We start from the raw sequence: 21,861 nt of genomic DNA, 5'->3' as shown, positions 1-21,861 counted from the left end.
CAAGCTCAAAGAGGCATCAGTGACTTTAGTATCAATATCGAGGCATTTGTTGACAAAGAAGCGGAGTAACTCCCCTCTTGTGCATCCCACTGCACCAGATCTCCGGCCAAGCTGAATTTCTGGGTTCCGTTTGGAGTAGGCTATGCTAAACCAAAAGCATCAAGGTAAAGTTTCACAATATGAGGAGTATCTGCTAGGTCCTCCTCCTCCATCCACTTCGCATCCAATGCAGGATAGTTCTTGAACTTAACCAAGAACCGCCTTCGAACTTTACCTTTAGTCTTCGTATCCTTATGTGCCAAAATGTGTTCAGGAACAAGGATCTCCTCGTTTTCTTCCACTTCGGGTTGCTCATCAAGCTCCCTATCATCAGGCACATCACCCTTAACAGGTTTCAAGAGACTCACATGGAATGCATTGTGAATCCTCCAAGTATCTGGCAGTTTCAATCAGAAGGAGACATCATTTATCTTTTCAGTGATCTAGAAAGGTCCATAGTATCGCATACTAAGCTTTGGAAAAAGCCTCTCCTTTCCCTATTTCTTTCGTAGGCGTGCCTTCTCAAAATGTAAGAGCACCCAATCATCCTCCTTCAATTTCATGTCGCGACGATGGAGATCCGCTGCCTTTTTCTGTCGTTCTTGAGACTTCTGCGAACCTTAGCAAAAGCCGTATCAAAGATCTTATATTTCGTGCTTAGGAAGGGTGGAACCTTCGCAGCACCTTCAACGATCTCAAATGGCACCTTCCCCGTCGAAGAGTGTATCGTGTTATTGTAGGAAAATTCCACCAAAGGTAAGTACTTTTCCCATTGAGTCTTCTAATCAGAGATATAAGACTTCAATAAATCTAGAACCACTGAATTTGCAATCTCAGATTGCCCATCAGTCTGCGGGTGGAACAATGACGAGAATTGCAACCGCGTGCCAATGTTCTCCCAAATTGCCTTCCAAAACAAACTCCTAAATCTAGGGTCTCTGTCGGAGACAATCGTCTCAGGCATGCCATGTAATTTGAAGATCTGGGCCACAAACAGTCTCACTAAGTGATCCGGCTTGACTGTTTTCTTCACTGGAATGAAATGAGTCTATTTGCTAAATCTGTCAATAACAATCTAGATACCATCGTGACCACTCTGTGTTCTCGGGAGATCAAAAATGAAATCCATCGCAATACTTTCCGAGGGTCGGGTGGGTATGGGTAAAGGCTGTAACAATCCCTGTGCCTTATGACTGTCAAACATGACCTTCTGACATACTAAGCAACTGCACACAAACTCTTCCACATCCTTTTTGAGTCTCGGCCAAAAGAAGTATCTCTCTACCCCCTTCATGGTGGTAGCAATGCCGCGGTGACCCGTAAAAGGTGGACAGTGGCATTCAGTCATAACCTTTTCCCTCAACGGCTGTGTAACGCACAACAAAGTCTTTCTCATCAAGTAGCCTTCCCGAAGGGAGTATCCAGCTATTGTCTCCCCATCCCGTATCCGTGTGAAAATATCTGCAAAATCTGTGTCTGTGGCATACTGATCGACCATATCCTCGAAGCTCCTATAGTGTATCACGGAAATAGCCAAAACCAACGGCTTCCGAGACAAAGCATCTGCCACCACATTCTTTTGTCCCTACACATGGACAATCTGAAAGTGAAACTGTGACAAGATGTTCGCCCACCGCATCTGCTTTTCCGAAAGCTGCTTCTGTGACAAGAAGTAGCGCAAACTCTGATGGTCTGTAAAGACAGTAAAATCCGCTCCGAGTAGGTAATGCCGAGTAAGAGCACGGATAACCGCCGAAAGCTCTTTCTCATATATCTATGTTGTCATCTCCGTCCTAGAGAACAATCAGCTCTCGTAAGCAATGACATGGCCTTCTTGCATCAAGACCGCACCCAGACTACGACCACAAGCATCACAATATACTTCAAATGGCTTCTGCAAGTCAGGCAAAGTCAAAACTCGTCCCGTAGTCAATTTCTCTTTCAATGTCCGAAAGGCAGTCACCTCTGTGGATCCCCACGAGAAAGGGACTCCTTTCTGTGTCAAGACATGCAAAGGGGAAGCAACCTCTGCAAACTTTCGTATGAACCGCCTGTAGTACGAACACAGTCCCAAGAAGCTTCTAACTTCATGGACATTCTTCAAATCGGGCCAATCACGGATAGTCTCTATCTTGGCCGGGTCCATTTGCACTCCAGCTGCTGAGACAATGTGTCCCAAAAAGTGCACCTCTGGTAGGAAAAATTCACTTTTCTTTGCATTAATCACTAACTTGTGATCTCATAATGCCTGAGAGACCTGAAACAGATGATCTCTGTGTTCTGCCTCATTCTTGGAGAAAACAATGATTTCGTCAAAGAAAGTGCCAACAAATAGTCTGTGCTCTCGAAAAATCTTGTCCATCATCCGGTTAAATGTCGCAGGAATATTGGTTAAGCCAAAAGGCATCACCAAAAACTCAAATAACCTAAAAGTAGTCCAAAAGGTTGTCTTGTAGACGTCTCCCGACGCAATTCAGATCTGATGATATCCACTCTTCAAGTCAATCCTACTAAAGCACGAGGATCCCTATAACTTGTCGAGTATATCATCGATCCTAGGAAATCGGAAATCTGTTCTTGATGGTGATTTTGTTGAGAGCTCTATAATCGATGCACATCCTCCAAGATCCGTCTTTCTTCTGTAGTCAAAGTCGCTTTTCTCGCCCGATAATCGACCACGGCGTTATTCTTGTGGTATCAGGGAATCCCTAAGAGAACATCACAACCCTCCAAAGGCATTATGAAGAAGTCCTCATGCCCCAAATACCCCTGATAATGCAACCGAAGTTTGCCAATGACAGGTGTAATGGCTACGTCCCTGCCGGGTGCCGCTAGAACTGCCTCTGCAAGTGGTCCCATCCGATCGGGAGTAATCTCGAGCCGCGCCGCCAATTCCGATGAAATGAAGTTGGCCTTGGCTCCTCCATCAAAGAAAATCAGGGCCTCTTGATCTTTCACTTTGCCCCGAGCTCGGCAAAGTTCTGTACTCTCATCCATGGTGTCGGGATCGGTACCCACACAATCCTGTTTTCATCTTGCCTTTTCGTCCATGTTCCTCAGCTGCTCTCAAACTCTCAGGCCTGTCGTCGTCCTTATCATTTTGTTCTTTCTATGCCTTTTTAGGGCACTTCGCGAAGATATGTCCCTATTCTCTGCATCCAAAGCACTTCCCCTCCTTGATGAATCGAGCTCGCTCTTGAGGAGTAAGCTTGGGTCGTGCATCCTTTTTCTCTGGGTTGCCCTTTTTCTTTCTACTTTCATTCCCAGAAGTCTGTTCGGCTCGTTGTGTCATGGCCTCATCTATGGGATAGGTCAGACTGCCAGAGTGAATGGCAAAGCCCCGCTTCGCATGACTCATCAACTCCTGAATAGAAGTTGACTTCTGCTCCAAGCAATGACCTCGGATCTCTGTAGGTAGACCCAAGGTGAACTGCTCAATCTGTTCTCTAAAAGAGATCTTCTTGAATGAAGAGGCGGGTAGAAAAGAGCTCCATAATCTTTCACAATAAGCATTGATTGTATCTTTCTTGGTCATCCGAAGATGGTTCCAAGCAGCTCGTACATCTCACTCATATTCTTGCGTCAACCAAGAAGAAATAAAAAGCTTCTTAAATTTCAGCCATTTAACTGGCATAATCTTGTTTAAAAGAAGCCTGGACCACCAAGTACAAGCATTCCCCTTAAGGTAAGAGGTAGCTCTCTGAATCTTGGAGTGCTCTAAATAGCGTCCTCCCGCGAAAGCAATGTCAAACTGCTGTATAAAAGACAAAGCCTTCGAAGCATTTGAGTATCCTGAAAAAGTATCAAACTTGATCGAGTGGCGACCTTCCTTAAACTCTCGGACTTTCTTGCTTTTATCTTCGAGAAAGTCATACTGGTTGGCTTTGTAAAAATTCTTCTTGTTCGCATAGAAGTTTCCATCATCAGAATCTGAGCTGTCTGTAGACGAGTCCTCAGTAGAACTGTCACGCTTGCGGCGAGATTTAGCCTTCTTTGCCTTTTTCTTGCCCTTTCCGAAGCTTTGTTTCTTGCTTTGCTTTTTACCTTTTCTGTCTTCTTCGCTCGAATCTGAAGAGCTAGAAGAACTGTAAGAAGAAGAAGAAGAAGAAGAAGAACTGGGTACTCCTTCAAATTGAACACGCTTCTTCTGTTTCTTTGCCTTGTCAAAAGTCGACTGACGACCCAAATATCCCGGGAAGTCAGTGCCTTTATTCTACTTTTTGCCGTGCTTTTTGGCTTTCTTTTGCGCGTCAAAAAGCTGAGCAATCTGTGCATCAACCACCTCTTGTAATTGCTTCTCTGAATATTGTTTGTGATCAAAAGTTTTCTTGAGAGCGGGTTTCAAGGGTGGTGTAGTGGTTTTCTGCCCCACTGCGCATGCACTTCCTGAAAAGAAGTCTCGCTCATATATTTTGCCAATTTCGGATCCTTCGCAAAATTGAGCATCATCTTTGTTGCATCGCCGATTAATTGACGACGCTTCATCTCTCTTTGCTCCGCCTGAGAAGGCCGAGGTGGGCCATACTCTCTGTTTGAATCTTCGTTGTGATCCCTGTCCGCATCTCCAGATGCAAAGGGAGTCGACTGATCCTTGCGTGAAGCCATAGGTGCCGCGGGAAAAAAATTGGGGATCGGATTTCCCGTAGAAGAGAAATCGGCCGTGCTCTGATACCACTGTAACAGACTTGGACACTCCAAGTCAAGAATCAATCGCGACAACACCAAATAACCACTTCAAACAATTCAGAGATCACAATAGATTTGCACTGGCCCGGCGGAGTTCCGTGCCTAGAGATATTGGCCCCAAAGACTGGCGCCCCTTTCGGTATTTCTTTATGTATTAAAAATCAAGGTCAGAGTACAAGAGCGGTTAGGGTTTCACTCTCAGACTCTGCATCCAGATGCTCTGGGAAGTGAGGCCCTCACCGCATATTTAAATGTTACAAGGGATGCCCAAAAGCAGAGCCCCCAAAGCTTGAAAGCAAAAGCAGATTCTCTCTCTCTCTCAATGAGAGCAAGTAAAAATAAAGCATGCTCTCTCTTTCTCTCTCTTTCTCTCAAAACGTAGCAAAAAGCCAGCAATAAGCGTCGCTAGCTGCTTTTTATTCCCGCCCGCTTTTTCCGCCGCAAATTCCGGAAGCCTCCGTACACTGCTGCCACGTGGCACTGCCCCGCCTAATTAGGGTTTCCAGTCAGCAGTTAGGGTTAGGGTTTCCAGAAATTAGGGTTTCTGAAAATTAGGGTTTCTGGCAGAAATTAGTTGCAGGAATTTTAGGGTTTCTGGCAGAAATTAGGGTTTGCAGGAATTTTAGGGTTTCTGTTGTCGGTACCCACGTCATCATTTTGTGACATCAGGCGCCTACTCCGATGGTAAAGTAGGTCGTGGTTATGGAAAATATAACCCCTAGATATAGAAAGTGACTATCTCTACCTAGACCTCCTCCCCAGTGTGAACGTGGCATGGCTTTTGTCTTGTCTCTAGATGTGGAAGATCATGACCTTGGTCTTGTAATGCCCCTATGTATACAAAAACCATCCAATGCCTGGAGATACTGTTGTAATCCTCCTCGTGACTTTGAGACCAAAGTGATATCATAAGCATATAACATGATAGGTTTCCCCATGTCGTCTCAAACATGCCATTGACCATCCGCATTGTATGCCCAATGATTGTAGGCATGGAAATTGCCTCTCGTGGAACTGTGTCAAAGACTTTATGTAAAAAAATGCAAAGCCAAGAGTTTGTTGGCTCATGACAAGCATGCACGTAGAAACGAGTTGAAGTTAATACATTGTGATGTATGGGGTCCTGCAAACGCTGTGTATATGGGAAATGCACGATTTATGTTACCTTAATCAATGAAAATAGTCTCTTAAAAATAGAGATGCCGTACTTATTAGTTACAAAGCCTTATCCGGTTTTGCATCCAACATGACCCATCCAATCTCTCTAAATGATCCACCGGTAAAGATTCTTACCACCTGTTAGTCATCTATATGATTACTACTTGTTAATCGTACGATAGTCGTATAGATGAGTAGGACCTTTACATAATCGTATAGATGAGGACCATTACATGATCAATTTCAACCACATGATTGCCTCCAACGATCAAATGATCCAAATAGATGCATACAATCACGATACCTACCTCATTCTCCCGCACATTCAATGAGTGATCCAATCAACCATACAAAAGCCAATAGTAACCAAACATGTTGCAATCCTTTCATGCCAACCTCTGGGTGGTTGCTTCAGCCTTTCAGCTTACATACATATTTAGGGACGATAGTCAAATTTTTCACCTTTTTCGGGATCAAAAGATTGGAAGAAAGCATTGCAGTTCCTACAGCAATTCGACAATATCTATGCGTTGGGGAACTATTCAGGACCTGGCAAGCTTTCAGGACAATATTTGCATGCACTTATATGACTTCTCTCTTTGAAGTCCGGATCTTGGCAGAATGGTGCAACTTGAAAATACTTGCCACAGAGACCATGGACGACTATAACCAAAGGTTTCTAAAAGTCTACCTTCCGGTGTCCTCCTTTGAGTTCATTTCCTTGGAGGACCAATGTGAGTGATACACCATTGGACTACCATCATCATTGCAAGAATATTGTCTATCCAAGCAAGTCTCAACCATGGAAGGACCATGTCGTGATCGGCTACAAACTGATGAAGGGAAAGTTGGAGTTTTCCTTAGAACCAACTCCGGCCAGCAACCAAACCTCTCGACAACAACAAACAAATTCTTGGGAGTCTCGTGAAACCCAACCTCAAAGGCCTCGTCTGACACAGCGTCAACAAGAAACGCTTTTACAAGAAGCCCGATGCTTTGAGATATCCTCCACCAGGAGGATGATAGTGATACAGGGTGGTCGACCGACACTCCAGCATGCTACAGAGCTTATGCCACAGGAGTGGTGCAGTGAGAGAGAGGTGTGTTCGGAACTCGTCTGTGGCCTGACACTCTAGTTCATCTGGCGGGCCCGCTGCTTCCGCATCTGTGAGGCTCGCCTTATGCCACCAGCGGAGACTGTTCGAGATTTTTGGCTGGAGCTGATCCATATTAGGGGACAATTTGAGAGACTTCAGGGAAACTCCGACCGCATGCGGGAGCGTAGAGAGGCGTTCCTTCGACTCTTGCGCCCTGGGCCTTTCTTCACCATGGTCCGGGGTGTGCTCATATGGCACTACCGTCCACTTGTGTGGCTTTTCCCTCCTCCCATCTCCTGATTTAGCCCTCATTGTACATATGCTGTTTTTTCATTTTGAGAGTCTCCCCTTATGATTGTTGTAGCCCTCTCTAGCAGAGGTGGTTGTAGCCCTATAGGCAGTTTCATTAACTAATAGAAGGATCTTTTTCTTGAAAAAAAAAAGAAGCCCGATGCTTCGAACGTTTTCAATCAGGGCATACATTCACTACATGTCCTGAGCGACCCTTGACGTCTTTAGAGCAAAAGTTCTGCTCCCATGACAGAACGATCCTCAAGGCCACCTTTAACTAAGAGAGCTAGACACACTATTGGACTAGTCCCTAATATCTATGGCATATGCCTTGAGAGTACAAATGAATTATGTCGAGCATATGGCCAAGTCAACAGCTTGAGAGCCCTTATTTTCTTTTACCTTAGAGCTACAAAGAACTTCATCCATCCAGAATTCTTGAAGCACATGCACTTTGATTATGGCAAACTCAAAAAGTGGTACCGCTCATTGGTGCTCTTCCAGTGACTATCCAAGATTATCATGTAAAAGCCCATTTCTACATTGCAAAGTTGGGCAATTGCGACCTTCTCTTCGGCATGCCTTGGCACGACAAGAATGATGCAATTCTACACATCCGGAACCACACCATTACCCTGATGTAGAAGGACAAGCCAATCATCCTCAAAGTTCGGCTGTTCAAACAAAAACCTGACTAAATTTTTGAGTTGTTTTGTAGTTAGATACTTTTAACCTCTGTTTGAGGAAGTATTGTTTGAAATTTGTTTGAAATGGATGATATCTGTTTTAAACCTGTCTTGGTGCCGATTTGAATTGTTTCTCTGGTTTTAAATACTCGTTTCATTGATTGGTAATTTACTCCCGGGTGGAGTAGTGAGAAATGTTGTTTTGGTATTGTCTGAACCTCGAAACGACGCAGATGGGATATCTAGAAAGCGTTTCATTGTGTTGGGTCTAAAGGCCCTCTGGCCACCCTCTTGTATAGTTTCTATACATTCTGATTCTTTGGGTGTGAACCACCCCTAGGGTCACTTACGTGACCCTTATATCTGTACCCTCAATATAATAAAAACATAGCGTGGAAAAGTGTGTTGCATAGCACACGACCAACCTGCGTGGAACTCTGTCTCTCTCTCACGCTCGTAACCTGCAAAACAGCCAGCGCTTCTTGCACCTATTGCTAGCGCTTGCAACAAACTGGTATCAGAGCCCTGGTTTGCGCACGTTGCGCACATCTCTAGGCAGGGCAAGAGGCAGCAGATTTTCTCTCTCTTCTATTTCATATACCTAGATGAATCCAAGATAAGCCCAGATCCACCCTTGAAGGAAAGTGCAAGGCATAGACCCATGGTAGTCACCCACAAGACGATATAACCATCAGCTCCATCATGCATAGTATTGACTAAATACCACGACATCCCCACTAACGTCGTCAGTGCCCAATAGTGGGTGTAGAACTAGGTACTAACATATGCTCCCCAACACGACACACACCACACGCACACACACATGAGCATACATCTATTTCAGCCTACTCCTCTCTCTCTCTCTACGATTTTCAGTCTTGCGCTCTTTCTCTCCTCTCACTACAGTCCATAGCCTTTTTCTGAAGTTTTGAGACTGTGAGAGTCTCACTTTCGCGACACGGCAAGGATAAGCAAGTAAAACCAATTACAAAAGAAGTGGAAATTCACAGGTGGCTGAAATTTCAGTAATTTCACAGCACATTGATGCTTTCCAGGTTAAAATTGCGCTTACAAGTTGAGAGAAATTGGAGTTTTCGCTAAATTTCAGAAATTAGACCGTTAAAATTTGAGGCTTTTTTTGAAATTTCATTCTTTTACAGACATTTGTGGATGTATTGCAATTTGTGGATAGTTTTAGTAGAGAATTTGAGTTTTATTCTTGAGTTTTTCAAGAAATTACAGCAAAATGCACATTTATACGCATCATAAAGCTTATATTGCACACATTTATGTGTTTTACATGCGGGATACTCGCCATTGAGTTGATGTATTGCTGAAAATATATTTTGCAACAGATGCACTGGTTATACTACTGAAGTGGGAGCACTCTTGCAAGGATTGTATGTACTATTTGTGTGCTGAAATTTCAGCTTTTACTGCTGAAATTCATCCTTCTTTACTCCTGTACACTAGTGGTAAAGTGCCGGTAACACTGTGTTACCATCTCCTTCTCTTTTACACTAAGTATTGAGCCAGTAGTAGGAGGCTAAAATCTCAGTTTTCAGCCTGCTGTCATAAAATTACAGCAGTGAATTTTTGGGTCTTTTTGCATCGAAATGGCCTCTAATGCATCTACGAGCAGTGAGTCAAAGTCTCTCCTTGGAATCAAGAGGTTTGACGCTCTGGCTTTGACTTGTGAAAAGATAGAAAGCACGTAATCCTATTCTTGAAAGATTGCGACGATGCACTTTTTGAAGTGAAACCTGTAGCTTTGTCAGACGATGATTGGGCTAGGCTTACCAAGAAAGCAACTGCTTACATCAAGATGGTTTTGTCAGATGATATGCTCACGGACATTAAGTGTCTTGACACTACTTATGCTATCTGTAAGAAATTGACAAATACGTATGAGAACACAACTCCTGTGAATCAAGCGCATCTTATGCAGAAGCTTGAGAGAGAGAGATGAAATGAAATGTTATATTCATGTCCAAAATGCCCTATGAGACCAAAGAATTACATCATGGTGAATCTGATACAAGGTCTGGATAAAAAGAAAGAAACTAACTAAATAGAAATGCCAATAGAGCTATAAAAGGTGGGTATCCAGAGCCTAAGGGATACATATACAAACGGTGGCTGTGTATCTCAGAGAACAGATACAAAATGGTGGATATGTGTATCCGAAACCAGAGATGGCTCGCATCGGTTGGTGCATGATCGTATGGTGAGAGCCTGCACAAGTCGTCTCCCATGTCTCGCCAATATAAGTCTGATCCTGTGCAACTATTGTATCAGTGATCACACATAGTCCACACAGTTCCAGCTAGTAGCACTTCTAGATTCATTTTAGTATCTCTTTTTTTTGTACCCAGACATGGTATCAGATTCATCAGTTTGTAACAGATTGGTCTCATAGGTCATTCTGAGAGAGAGAGAGAGAGAGAGAGAGAGAGAGAGAGAGAGAGGCTCTGTCGTGGACACAAGCATACATGTAACTTGTGGCTGTTTATAGAGGCTGCAAGCACATGCTTTCAAAGATAAATTGGCCCCAGCTTAGAAACCAGTACCTCATCATATTGAAGTAAACTGTGAAAATCATCTTGTTGGATTTTCTGAGCTACTGCATCCCAAGCAGCTGTCCTACAATTGATCATATGAGACAACCATACAGCAACCACCTATATGTTTACAAACATGTTATCTATATGGAGCAGAAAACAAAGAGGAGAATGCCATGGTTGAAGGGCTTTACTCTGGTGTGATTAGTGCTTCCTCATCTGCTCCAAAGTCGAGTCTGTAGTTCAGATCTCCAAACCAAAACACATGATGAAATTGATTGAGGATGTCAATATTCAGATCATTGATGCGTATGTTCCCAACAATATCTGTCAGCAAAGGGGAAGCATTTATTACCAAATAATTTGCATTAAAGAAGTAAGGCCTTTCACAATGATAAGATTTTGTAGAAATTAATCATAAGCATTGATTGTGCACCGGCAAGACAAAAAAGATGGTACACATTGGTATGCCATGATGAGATCAAGATCAGCTAAGCATGGCATTTACTACAAGGCATTTACTACTGAATGTCCTCAGATTGCGCTCTTGAACTCTATAGCTGTGACAGATGAATGAGAAGGCGTTTTATCTTTGCTCAATACTCTGAAAAGTACCTCTGTAATTCCCATTTCTGGCTTCGCACTGTCCAACATGGGCAGAAAGATGGCAATTGATAAAGCACAAAGATGTGTCCCAAAACTGATAGCATTAGGAATACATTAGATGGTTGCTTTGATAAGAAACACAAAGTTTACCCAAAAGTGCAAAGTGTATGTTAAGATTGATAAAGAACCTTCAGAGCAATGCACAATCCCCCCTTGTTTGGCATCACATTTCCAACTCCTGTTGCCTCACTTCCACTACAAATATCAGAAATTGCCTTCTGCACTATATTACAAGTCATATTAGAAATAGTGACTTTGTAGCTTGAAAAGCTGTAAGAAAAGGCCAACTATGCTCCCATTTCATACACAGCTTTGAAACAGTCTGTATGTCTGCAAGACAGCACATTTATTGCACAGCCATCTTTAATGATAATGCAAAAATCTAGCCTAATAACATCACAACATTTCATTAGAAGTGGTGATACTTTCACAGAAAACTTTTACCCTTCAGTGGAATTTCCTTTCATAAATTTCATATCACCTAAAACTAGATATAACTCTCATGTTCTAGATATTTCAGCTGATTTAGTTCCAAAATTTATAACTCTCAACCCATGTCAAGTCACTGGACCATGAAATACTTGAAGAATCAAGCATCCATTATGCTTAACAGGACAGCAAACAATGTTTTAATGAAAGTAAAAAGCAAAACTTTTCAATCTACCACCTAGGAGCAATTAGAATTAAACACAGAAGCCTTGCCTCTCCATCTATACGAGCAAAGACGGCCAATCTCATCTTGCCTCTCGAAATTCCATGGACAACCTTGTAATGATGCCCAAGGAAAGACCTACAAAGTAAGCGAACTATGAGTGATGGTTAGAATCATGTGATGGTGGCTACAATGAAAAAACAGAGTGAATGATTGGAACACAAACAATACAACAGCGTGCAAAAAGTTACATATAGAAGTTCACATGCCTGAGAGTAGCCATCCAATCTCTTGAGCACTCTGTATGGGGTGCACGCGCTTGATAGTCACACTCCTTTGAGCAAGAAGAAAATGAGAACTTATTAATGTCTGGCACACAAACCATCTGCCACCCTAATTTCATACGTCAAAAAGAGTGCAAAGTAAAACAGATTTGGGGGGATTCTAGAGACATACCTGAGTGCCAATAGAGACAATGTCATAATTTGAGTTGGTTGGGAGCCATGATGTTAAATTGTCTGCCTGAATAAAGAAAGATCAAATGGTAATTAGGACCAGAGATAGAGCACGAGAATTACAAATGTTTGAAACTAGCTCATGGGAGGAGGTGCGTAGCTATCTTATGCAAAATTGACTTGGGCCCTCCAAGGTCCCCTGCTCCATGCCTGAGAGAGAGAGAGAGAGAGAGGTTGTATGCTTGAAAAATATTGTTGTTGCTACTCCCGGCCCGGACCTGGATGGTTATGCAGGAGGAGTATTAAGAAGTCTGAGCAGTGATTACTCTCAGCACCTCCAAATGACGCAAGTTGCGATCTGGGGGGGCGTTGCTCACAAAATGATGACGTGGCATGACTACCCATGGACTGACTGTACGGACAGATGACGTGGCAACAGGCACTACGGATTTTCGGGATTTATGTTGGCATGCTGACGTGGTAGACAGTATAGATTTCTGCGTTTTGCGCTGACAACTGCTGACGTGGCAGGCTGTACGGATTTTCGCAAATTACACTGACTGCTTTTTGGCAGTTTTTGGAACCCATTGTTTTTGGGGAGTTATTGCTTTTGAGTTTGAAGCTTTTGGGGGCTCTACTTTTGGCATCCCTTGTAATCTTTACAAGTGACCCAAGGGGGACTCACTTCTAAGAGCATCTGGACGCAGAGTCTGAGAGCGAGCACCCGTCTCTCTCTCTCTCTCTCTCTCTCTCTCTCTCTCTCTCTCTCTCTCTCTCTCTCTCCATAAAGTTCAGTGATTATGAAGTTATGTTCATGTGTTGCTATTGATTTCTCGCTTGGAGTGTCCAAGCCGGTTATAGTGGTATCAGAGCTCAAAAAGATTCTTCTTCTACGGAGGATCCGATCCTTTTTGCAGCACAAGCAGTTTTCCCTAGACTTATTAGTCACTCCCACCCTTCATATATCGCGCATCGGGCGCACTCCTGTCTTCATCCCTCTGTCTTACAAGGCATAAATCCATAAAGAATCGCTGAGTACACATGGGTTCTCATGGAGAATCTCACAGAGATGACACCTCTCAGTGGGAAGACAAAGAAAAGTTGAAAATCCAGCGTCGGAACTGAAGAAAAGAATGAAGATTTTTTTTCAACGAACAAGTTTGCTCAAACGGAGTACCAACGTCAACTGCAGATTGGCATATGTGTGAACATATTGGCAACACACCTGAAGAATTACCCGATTGATAAGATTTACTCGAGATGGTGTGGCCATTGCTTCTCCTCTCGGGTAGGGAAGAAAGCCGAAAGGACAGACGAGTGCAGAAAAGCGGAACCTGTACTCGCAGAAATATATGGACAAGAACTCTTGAAAAGAAAATGAACCAAAGGACCACCAGAAGATAAACCTGAAAGTTACAGAGCAGCAGCCGAGTGCGGAAGAAAAGGAAAGATGAAAGCAAAACTGGTACCACATTGAGTGGGGCCCGACCCAGATGAACAAAAGTACAAAACTTTGCCGCACTTGGGATAAAGATCAGGAAGCCCTCATTTTCTTTGATGGAGGAGCCAAGGCCAACTTCTTTTCACTTGAATTGGCAGCTTGACTTGGAATTACACCCGACAGGCTGAGGCCACAGGTGGAGGCAGTTCTAACGGCACCCGGACGGGATGTTGCCATTACACCGATCATTGGCAAACTTCGTTTGTAGGGTGTTTAGGGCACGAGGACTTTTAAATCATGCCTTTGGAAGGATGTGATGCCACAAGAACAACGCTGTGGTTGACTATCGGGCTAAGAAAGCAATTTTTGGCAAATGAAGGGCAAAGAGATTGTACTTGATGAAATTCAATTTCTTTACTCGATTTTCATGAGAGAACTGAATGATGATTGAAGGTCGAATATGTTTGACCTCGAAAAAGGACGACAAGATTTTATGCAATAGGGGCTAACTATTTCCCTAAAGGCATACAAAGCGAGTTGCCTCCTTTACATCGTGAAGATCATATGATTGATTCCTGGTAGTATACCGAACCGGCCACCTTACAGAGTTAGCCGAGGCCAAAATAAAGTAGCAATGAACCAGAACAGATTTACACATTACGACAATCGATGATATACTCGACAAACTTCAAAATTCTACTTGCCGAATTGATATGAAGAGTGATTAGAGACGTCTACAAGAAAGCTTTCAAGCGACGTTTTGGATTTTCATAGAGTACCGATCATTTGTGGGTTTTCCAGACACTAAGGAAGCATAAATTGCTTATAAATGTGAAAAAGAGCGAGTTTTTCTTGCCTGAGATACATTTCTTAGGACACTTTGTCTCAGCAGAAAGGGTACATATGGATCCGGCCAAAAGTGACACTATCCGCGATTGGCCTGACTTGAAGAATGTTATGAAGTTAGATGTAACAAACTGCTGACGTGTCAAAGCCTAAAGAATGGAGCCAACTTGCAGATGTGGGCCGAGGGGCCTAAACCCAAAGAAGAACAAGTAACAGAAGAAGAAGTCCTACCAACTTATGGGGACCCCGTTCAATAGGGCCCCAAGTGACAAAGGATTAAAATAAAGCAAGACTTGCACACACACACACAAAAACTGATGACGTGGCAGATTTTCAAAAATTGCGTTGACATGATAACGTGGCAGGTTGTACGGATTTCCGCATTTTGCATTGGCTGATGACGTGGCAAGCTGTACGGATTTCCGTGATTTACGCTGACAGCTTTTTGGCTTTGCTTTTGGACCAGATGCTTTTAAGTTTGAAGGCTTTTTACTGTAAACTACTTTTGGGGCCTAGGGCCTTTAAATATGAGGTTAGGCCTCATTCTCTGGCATGCTTCCTAGAGAAGGTGCAAAGTCTGGAGTACCGGCTTGTACTGTGTTGATGCAATGTAAAGAAATACCGAAAGGGGCGCCAAGGTTTGGGGCCAATACTCTCTGGGGTGGAATTCCGCCACTCCGTGTCGCGTGTCGTCTCTCTCTTTCAGTTCAGTTGTTATTGAATTGTTAAAAGTCTATTCAGTCTGCTCTTTTGTATTGGCACGTGGTGCCCATCTTGTGACATTAGAAGCTTCTTGGGCTTGTGTTCTTACTACCGGCGGTTCATTCGCAAGAGGTAGCTTCCCCTTTGCACATATTGACTCAGAAAGGAGTCCCTTTCTTGTGGACACCGACAGAGGTGACTGCTTTTCAGACACTAAAGGAAAAACTGACTACTGGACAAGTGTTGGCTTTGCCAGACTTGCAAAAGCCATTCGAACTTTATTGTGATGCTTGTGCTTGTGGTCGTAGTCTGGGAGCGGTCTTAATGCAACAAGGACTTATGATTGCTTATGAAAGCAGATTGTTTTCAAGGCCAGAATTGATAGCACAGATTTATAAGAAAGAGCTATTGGCAGTAATCCATGCTCTTACTCAGTGGCGACATTACATACTCGGAGCCGATTTCACAGTCTTCACTGATCATCAGAGTTTACACTACTTCTTGTCACGAAAGCAGCTTTCGGAAAAGTAGATGCGGTGGGCTAACATCTTATCACAGTTTCACTTCCAGATTGTTCATGTTCAGGGACATAAAAACTTAGTGGCAAATGCTTTGTCTTGGAAGCCCCTCGTCTTGGCTATTTTTGCGATCCACCACAGAAGCTTCGAGGATATGGTTGACCAGTACTCCACCGATCCGGATTTTTCCGATGTGTTTACTCGCATACAGAACGGGGAGATAGTGCTAGGATATTCCATACAAGATGGCTACTTGATGAAGAAAACAATGTTGTGTGTGACACAGCCGTTGAGGGAAATGGTTTTGAATGAGTGCCATTGTCCACCTTTCACAGGTCACCGTGACATTGATACCACCTTGAAAGGTGTGGAGCATTATTTAGACCGAGACTCAAGAAGGACGTGGACGACTTTGTTTGCAGTTAATTCGTATGCCAGAAGGTCAAGTTTGACAGGCATAAGGCACAAGGATTACTACAGCCTTTACCCATTACAGGAGTCCCTGGGAAAGTATTGCAATGGATTTCATCTTTGATCTCTTGAAGACATAGAGTGGGCACGATGGTAGTCATCAACAGATTAAGTAAGCATGCTCACTGCTCTGCAGTAAAGAAGACAGTTAAGTCCGATCCTTTGGCAAAACTGTTTGAATATATGGCATGTTTGATGCCATTGTTTCGGACAAAGCCCCGTCTACTAGTTGTTTTGGACGGCAATCTGGGAGAACATTGGCACGTGGTTGCGGCTCTCATCCTCGTTCCACCCGCAGACAGATGGGCAATTTGAAATAGCCAATTTAATGGTTTTGAATTTGTTGTAGTCTTTTTCTTCGGATCAGAAGACTAAAATGAATAAGTATTTTCCCTTAGTGGAGTCTGCCTACAATGACACAGGGGAAAGACGCCATTTGAAGTGTTCGAGGGTGCTAAGAAGCTTCTTCAATTTCTAAGCACCTAAGACAAGATTTGTTTGAAGCAGATTTTTGAAAAAGTCTAGAAGGCATGGAAGGCCACCGAGCAGTTTAGAGGAGAAGAGCTCGTCCTCTTTTGACAATGACCAGATCAACATGAAAACCAAGGAGTTCAAGGAAGGGAGTCAGGTTGTCAGGTTTCAGACATTTTTTTTCAGGCTACCAGGATACCCATCGAGCCCTTGAGTTTGTACAACAGTTTGACGTCGCCTTCTCTGGAGAGCGGTTCTCAGAATATTCCAAGGAGCGACAGGCGGCATCTTACTTGAAAGGAACGGTGCAGATGAATATGTCATCACAATTTGGATCACTTGAAAATGACTAAGAAAGATACATTGGATGACTACTACCTGAGATTTTGGGATGCTTGTTTGCCAGTGTCTTCATTTCGGAAGATTCCTTTGAAAGACCAGATTGAGCAGTTTTGCTCTGGTTTGCTAAAAAGATTCAACACTATGCTTTAAATCAGAAGTCTGACTCCATTCAGAGACTTATGGGACATGACTAAGCAACGATTTGAAATGCATGCCGTCTCATTGACTTATGCGAAGGGCAAGATAGTATCCACCTCAAAAAGGCAAGAGTCTGCCAGTGAAGAGAAATGAATCAAGGGAACCAAATGATAGCTCATCACAGGATTTTGGAGAATCAAAAGGGTTCCGACGAACTAAGGAAACCAGATGCAAGTTCATCAAAGGATTCCAGAGAAAGAGGAATCAGATGATAGTGTGTCTTAGGGTTCCGATGATTGACTCTGACGTGCCAATGGACAAGGGAAGTGAAAGACGCTACCCGCAGGTCCGAGGGCACAAGGAAAGAAAGGAAAAAGGGGATCAGCTGGTAGATCAGAACATTCCCCTAAGAATTTTGAAGTCGACCAGTATACAAAGGACTTGGACACTGCTTTTGCCAAAGGTCCACGAGGCTTTAGAGAAATCTCAAGAACGACATAAGAAGGCATCAGATCGACATCGACGAGACTTGATATTAAACAAAATGATTGGGTGCTCTTACATTTTGAGAAGGCACGCCTAAGGAAACGAAAGGGAACGGAGCGGTTTTTTTTCCAAAGCTTAGCATGAGGTATTATGGCCCTTTCTAGATTAAAGAAAAGATAAATGATGTCTCCTTTAGACTCAAGCTGCCCGATACTTGGAAGATTCACAATGGATTCCACGCGAGTCTCTTGAAACCTTTTAAAAGTGATGTGCCCGTTGATGGGGAGCTTGATGAGCAACCCGAAGTGGAAGAGAGCGAGAAGATACTCGTTTCTGAACTGATTTTGGCACACAAGGAAAGAAAGATGAAACGTAAAGTGATTCGGCGGTTCTTGGTTAAATTCAAAAACTATCCGGCATTAGATGCGAAGTGGATGGAGGAGGAGGACCTAGCAGATACTCCTCAGAATTACCTTGAAGCATTCGATTTAGCATAGTCTACTCCGATAGAACCCCGAACTCAGCAAGGGTGAATCTGGTGCAGCGGATTTTCACAAGAGGGGAGTCACTCCGCTCCTTTGTCAACGGATTACCTCAATTTGAATAAGGTCACTGATGGCCCCTTTGGGTTTCAAGGATACTAATGGGCTGACAATATTCTGTTGAATGACTTTATGAATTGATTTGTACTCTCTCATTTGACTTGTTTGCATGCAGGAACTGAAAGACGAAATGACTGCAATATTTCGGTCTCATAAATCTCTACAGACATGATCGCAATAAGGATTAGTTAATCGGGCTTCAGTATGGTCCGGAATGGATCTAGATGCGATTACTAAATACGTTGCTGGTAGTCATGGTCTGAGATTTGGAATGAATTTTTCTGTGATTGATTTGTCATGTGATGTGATGTGACTGTCGTCTCTATACAAGTTCTAGATGTGTCGGGTCTAGTACGTCGGTACTTAGAGTCAGTGTCTGTTGAAATGGTTTATGGCCTCCGTCTGTTTTGCACGCCTAATCGAGGGCGATTACAATTCTTGGGGTATGTCACAAACTGCTTACCTGGCATGATTGCCCGCGGACTGACTATACGGACAGCTGATGTGGCAGCAGACAGTACGGATTTCCTGGATTTGCGCTAACATGCTGACGTGGCAGATAATACGGATTTCTGCGTTTTGTGCTGACAGCTGCTGACGTGGCAGGCTGTACGGATTTCCGCAAATTACGCTGACTGCTTTTTGGTAGTTTTTGGAGCTCATAGCTTTTGGGGAATTATTGCTTTTGAGTTTGAAGCTTTTGGGGCTCTGCTTTTGGCATCCCTTGTAATCTTTATAAGTGACCCAAGGGGGGCTCACTTCTCAGAGCATCTGGAAGCAGAGTCTAAGAGCGAGCACCCGTGGGAATTGTACTTTGATCAAGCATTAATATAAAAGAAATACCGAAAGGGGCACCACTCTTTGGGGCCAATACCCCTGGGCACGGAACTACACCGGGCCATCTCTCTCTCTCTCTCTCTCTCTCTCTCTCTCTCTCTCTCTCTCTCTCTCTCCCCATAAAAGTTCAATGATTATGAAGTTCTCTTCGTGTGTTGCTATTGATTTCTCACTTGGAGTGCCCAAGCCGGTTACAGGGTTTAGTTGTAAAAGGCCTCTATATCTCCCGGCCCGGACCTTTTTAGGTTATGCGGGAGGAGTGATGAGGGAGTCATTGAATATCTTCCGGCCGAACCTTGTTAGGTTATGCGGGAGGAGTGTTCATCGGCGACTTTATGTTTCTATGTCTTGTGACATGCATATGTGAGCATTTGTGTTGCATTGTGATGTGCCAACCACTAAATATTCCTAATTGGATGAGATTGCCTGGGTATTTAGTGCATCAAGACACCCGTGAAAGATCAGTGCGGTCTTGGTGTGATGGCTAATTTTACTACATTGGAATATCAAGAGTTCCGATCTGAACGAAAGGAGAAGCCAACTCCTTAACGAAGGATCCGAAAGGAGAACCCAACTCCTCAACGGAAAAAAAGAAAGCAAATTGATTGTCCCTCGGAAATCTTTGAGCTAACTTGAGTTTTTTGCAGATATGTTGTAATCGCGGACTATTACTCTCTTTCAAGAAGGGGGGATGTCACAAACTGCTGACGTGTCAAGCCACTGAAGAACGGAGCCACTATGCAGATCACCTGCCGAGGGGCCTAAACCCTAAGAAGCAGAAGCAATAGAAGAAGATGACATGGCAAACTGTACGGAACTCCGGATTTTGCAATGGCTTGCTGACGTAGCAGACTGTACGGAATTCCACGTTTCACGTTGACTGTTGACGTGGCAGACTATACGGATTTCCGTGATTTGCGTTGACAAGGGCTGTCATGGCATTGTACAAATTTTCGTAATTTGCGCTAGCAGCTTTTGAGTTGAATGCTTTTGTACCAGATGCTTTTGAGTTAAAGCTTTTCATGTAAACTGCTTTTGGGCCTAGGGCCTTTAAATATGAGACCATGGGCTCATTCTCAGGCATGCTTCTAGACGAAGGTGCAGAGGATAGAGTACCGGCTTGTACTCAATTGTTGAAATATAAAGAAATACAGAAAGGGGCGCCAAGGTTTGGGGGCCATTACTCTCTAGGGTGGAATTCCGCCACTTCCTGTCGCGTGTCGTCTCTCTTTTAGTTCAGTTGTTATTGAAGTGCTAAAAGTATGTTCAGTCTGTTCTTTTCTATTGGCACGTGGTAGCCGTCTTGTGACGGATGCAGCAACACTTGGCACACTTATGCTAGTGATAGCGGCTCGTTGGTGAACCTTGGCAAGACCAAAGTTATGGTGTTCAACATCACAGCACAGTGGGTCAAGCGATCTGCACCAACCTTCACATATGGTCAGCACACGGTTGAGTATACGCATACACTTAGCCAGGAGTGGTCTTCAGTGGTCCAGTGTTCTCCTTGAGGAGAGCAACAAAGACCAGACAGACCACAGCAAATGTAGCTTTGGGGAGGATGGAGAGGATGTGTCCGTGGATTCAGTTATCAAGAACCGAACAAAGCTTTGGCTATTTGACACATTGGTTACTTCAGTTATGCTCTATGGGGTGCAGATATGGAGACCATCAATAGACCATCATAGCCGAGGTGGCAATATTGATGGATGGTGATGTATGGAGAGGCCTCTTGTCTCTCTAATTTCTCGGATGATTAGGGCCAAGGCCTCTATACCACATGAGATTATTCGTGCAGAGCTTGCACCCCCCCCCCCCCCCCCCCCCCCCCCCCCCCGGTTGTCATAGAGGCACTTACCAGATCCGTCTCTTTAATACACAGTACCAGGGATTTCCGGATCCGTCGCTTTGGAGTCTTCTCGACAGCTTGCCTCACAAGGAGACACATATTGTTAATATGCACAGATGACATCTTGGTTTCAGCTACATGGATTTAGTATAGACAGACTACCCTCCTTCCGGTACTCGCTGGATGCACCCTCCTTGTCCCTCACACAGACCGAGATTATCAACCACATCAAGCAGGATTTGTTTCAACTAGACACCATGAGGACATGGACAGAGCCGACATGAGAGCCAGCACAAAGATGGCTTTCTACAAAGAGCATCTTCTCCAGCTCACAGAGGATGGATATATGATCAGACCTGCCTCTATGACACTCATTTATGCCACAAAATACGATGTGCTATTGATCAGATGCGCACATCATCGCACCAACTAGAGATTGAGACTAGAGGATGTGGAGAGTAACAACAGAGGCCAGGATTTGTCAGTTGTGTCATATAGAGCCAGAGATAGAGTTACATCACATGTCATTGCCCAGTGTACTATGAGATACGAGGCTGCATTCATTGTCTATTCAGAGAGGGCTTTGAACCACTTGCTAGAGTCATGAGATATCACGATCAAAGATGCCTCGGGTTGTTTTTGTTAGTGCTGCATAGACAAGGGAGAGTTTCTTGAGGAGATTAGACATTCACACAAGGAAACCACCAACTTCTTTAGCGCAGAGACTCAATAGTCAGATGAGCAAGCTTCACAGTAAACTTCAAAGTCCACCTATACCAGAGGTGTATTGACTAACAAAGCCATTGAGCTTCGGAAAGCTAGACGCCCACCTCTACGAGGGCCACCACGACATCGATGGAGGCTCCA

General features: G+C 43.8%; 1 protein-coding gene across 1 annotated transcript in view; it reads right to left on the bottom strand.

Annotated features, from left to right (window-relative positions):
- Window positions 1–21,861, bottom strand: part of LOC147432461 (uncharacterized) — a 77,945-nt gene that overhangs the window by 13,137 nt on the left and 42,947 nt on the right. The window contains exons 7-13 of the mRNA XM_086492406.1: window positions 12,293–12,358; window positions 12,106–12,170; window positions 11,887–11,974; window positions 11,313–11,402; window positions 11,134–11,218; window positions 10,713–10,845; window positions 10,528–10,600 (exon numbers count right to left, since the gene is read on the bottom strand). Of these exons, the coding sequence (XP_086348532.1) occupies window positions 10,528–10,600; window positions 10,713–10,845; window positions 11,134–11,218; window positions 11,313–11,402; window positions 11,887–11,974; window positions 12,106–12,170; window positions 12,293–12,358 (600 nt within the window). The remainder of the gene's footprint in view (window positions 1–10,527; window positions 10,601–10,712; window positions 10,846–11,133; window positions 11,219–11,312; window positions 11,403–11,886; window positions 11,975–12,105; window positions 12,171–12,292; window positions 12,359–21,861) is intronic.

This window comes from Adiantum capillus-veneris, chromosome 20 (assembly GCF_014529385.1).
Source record: "Adiantum capillus-veneris isolate H3 chromosome 20, ASM1452938v2, whole genome shotgun sequence".
NCBI lineage: Eukaryota > Viridiplantae > Streptophyta > Polypodiopsida > Polypodiales > Pteridaceae > Adiantum > Adiantum capillus-veneris.
Note: the sequence above shows the minus strand (reverse complement) of the source record. Positions and strands in the feature narration are given on the sequence as shown.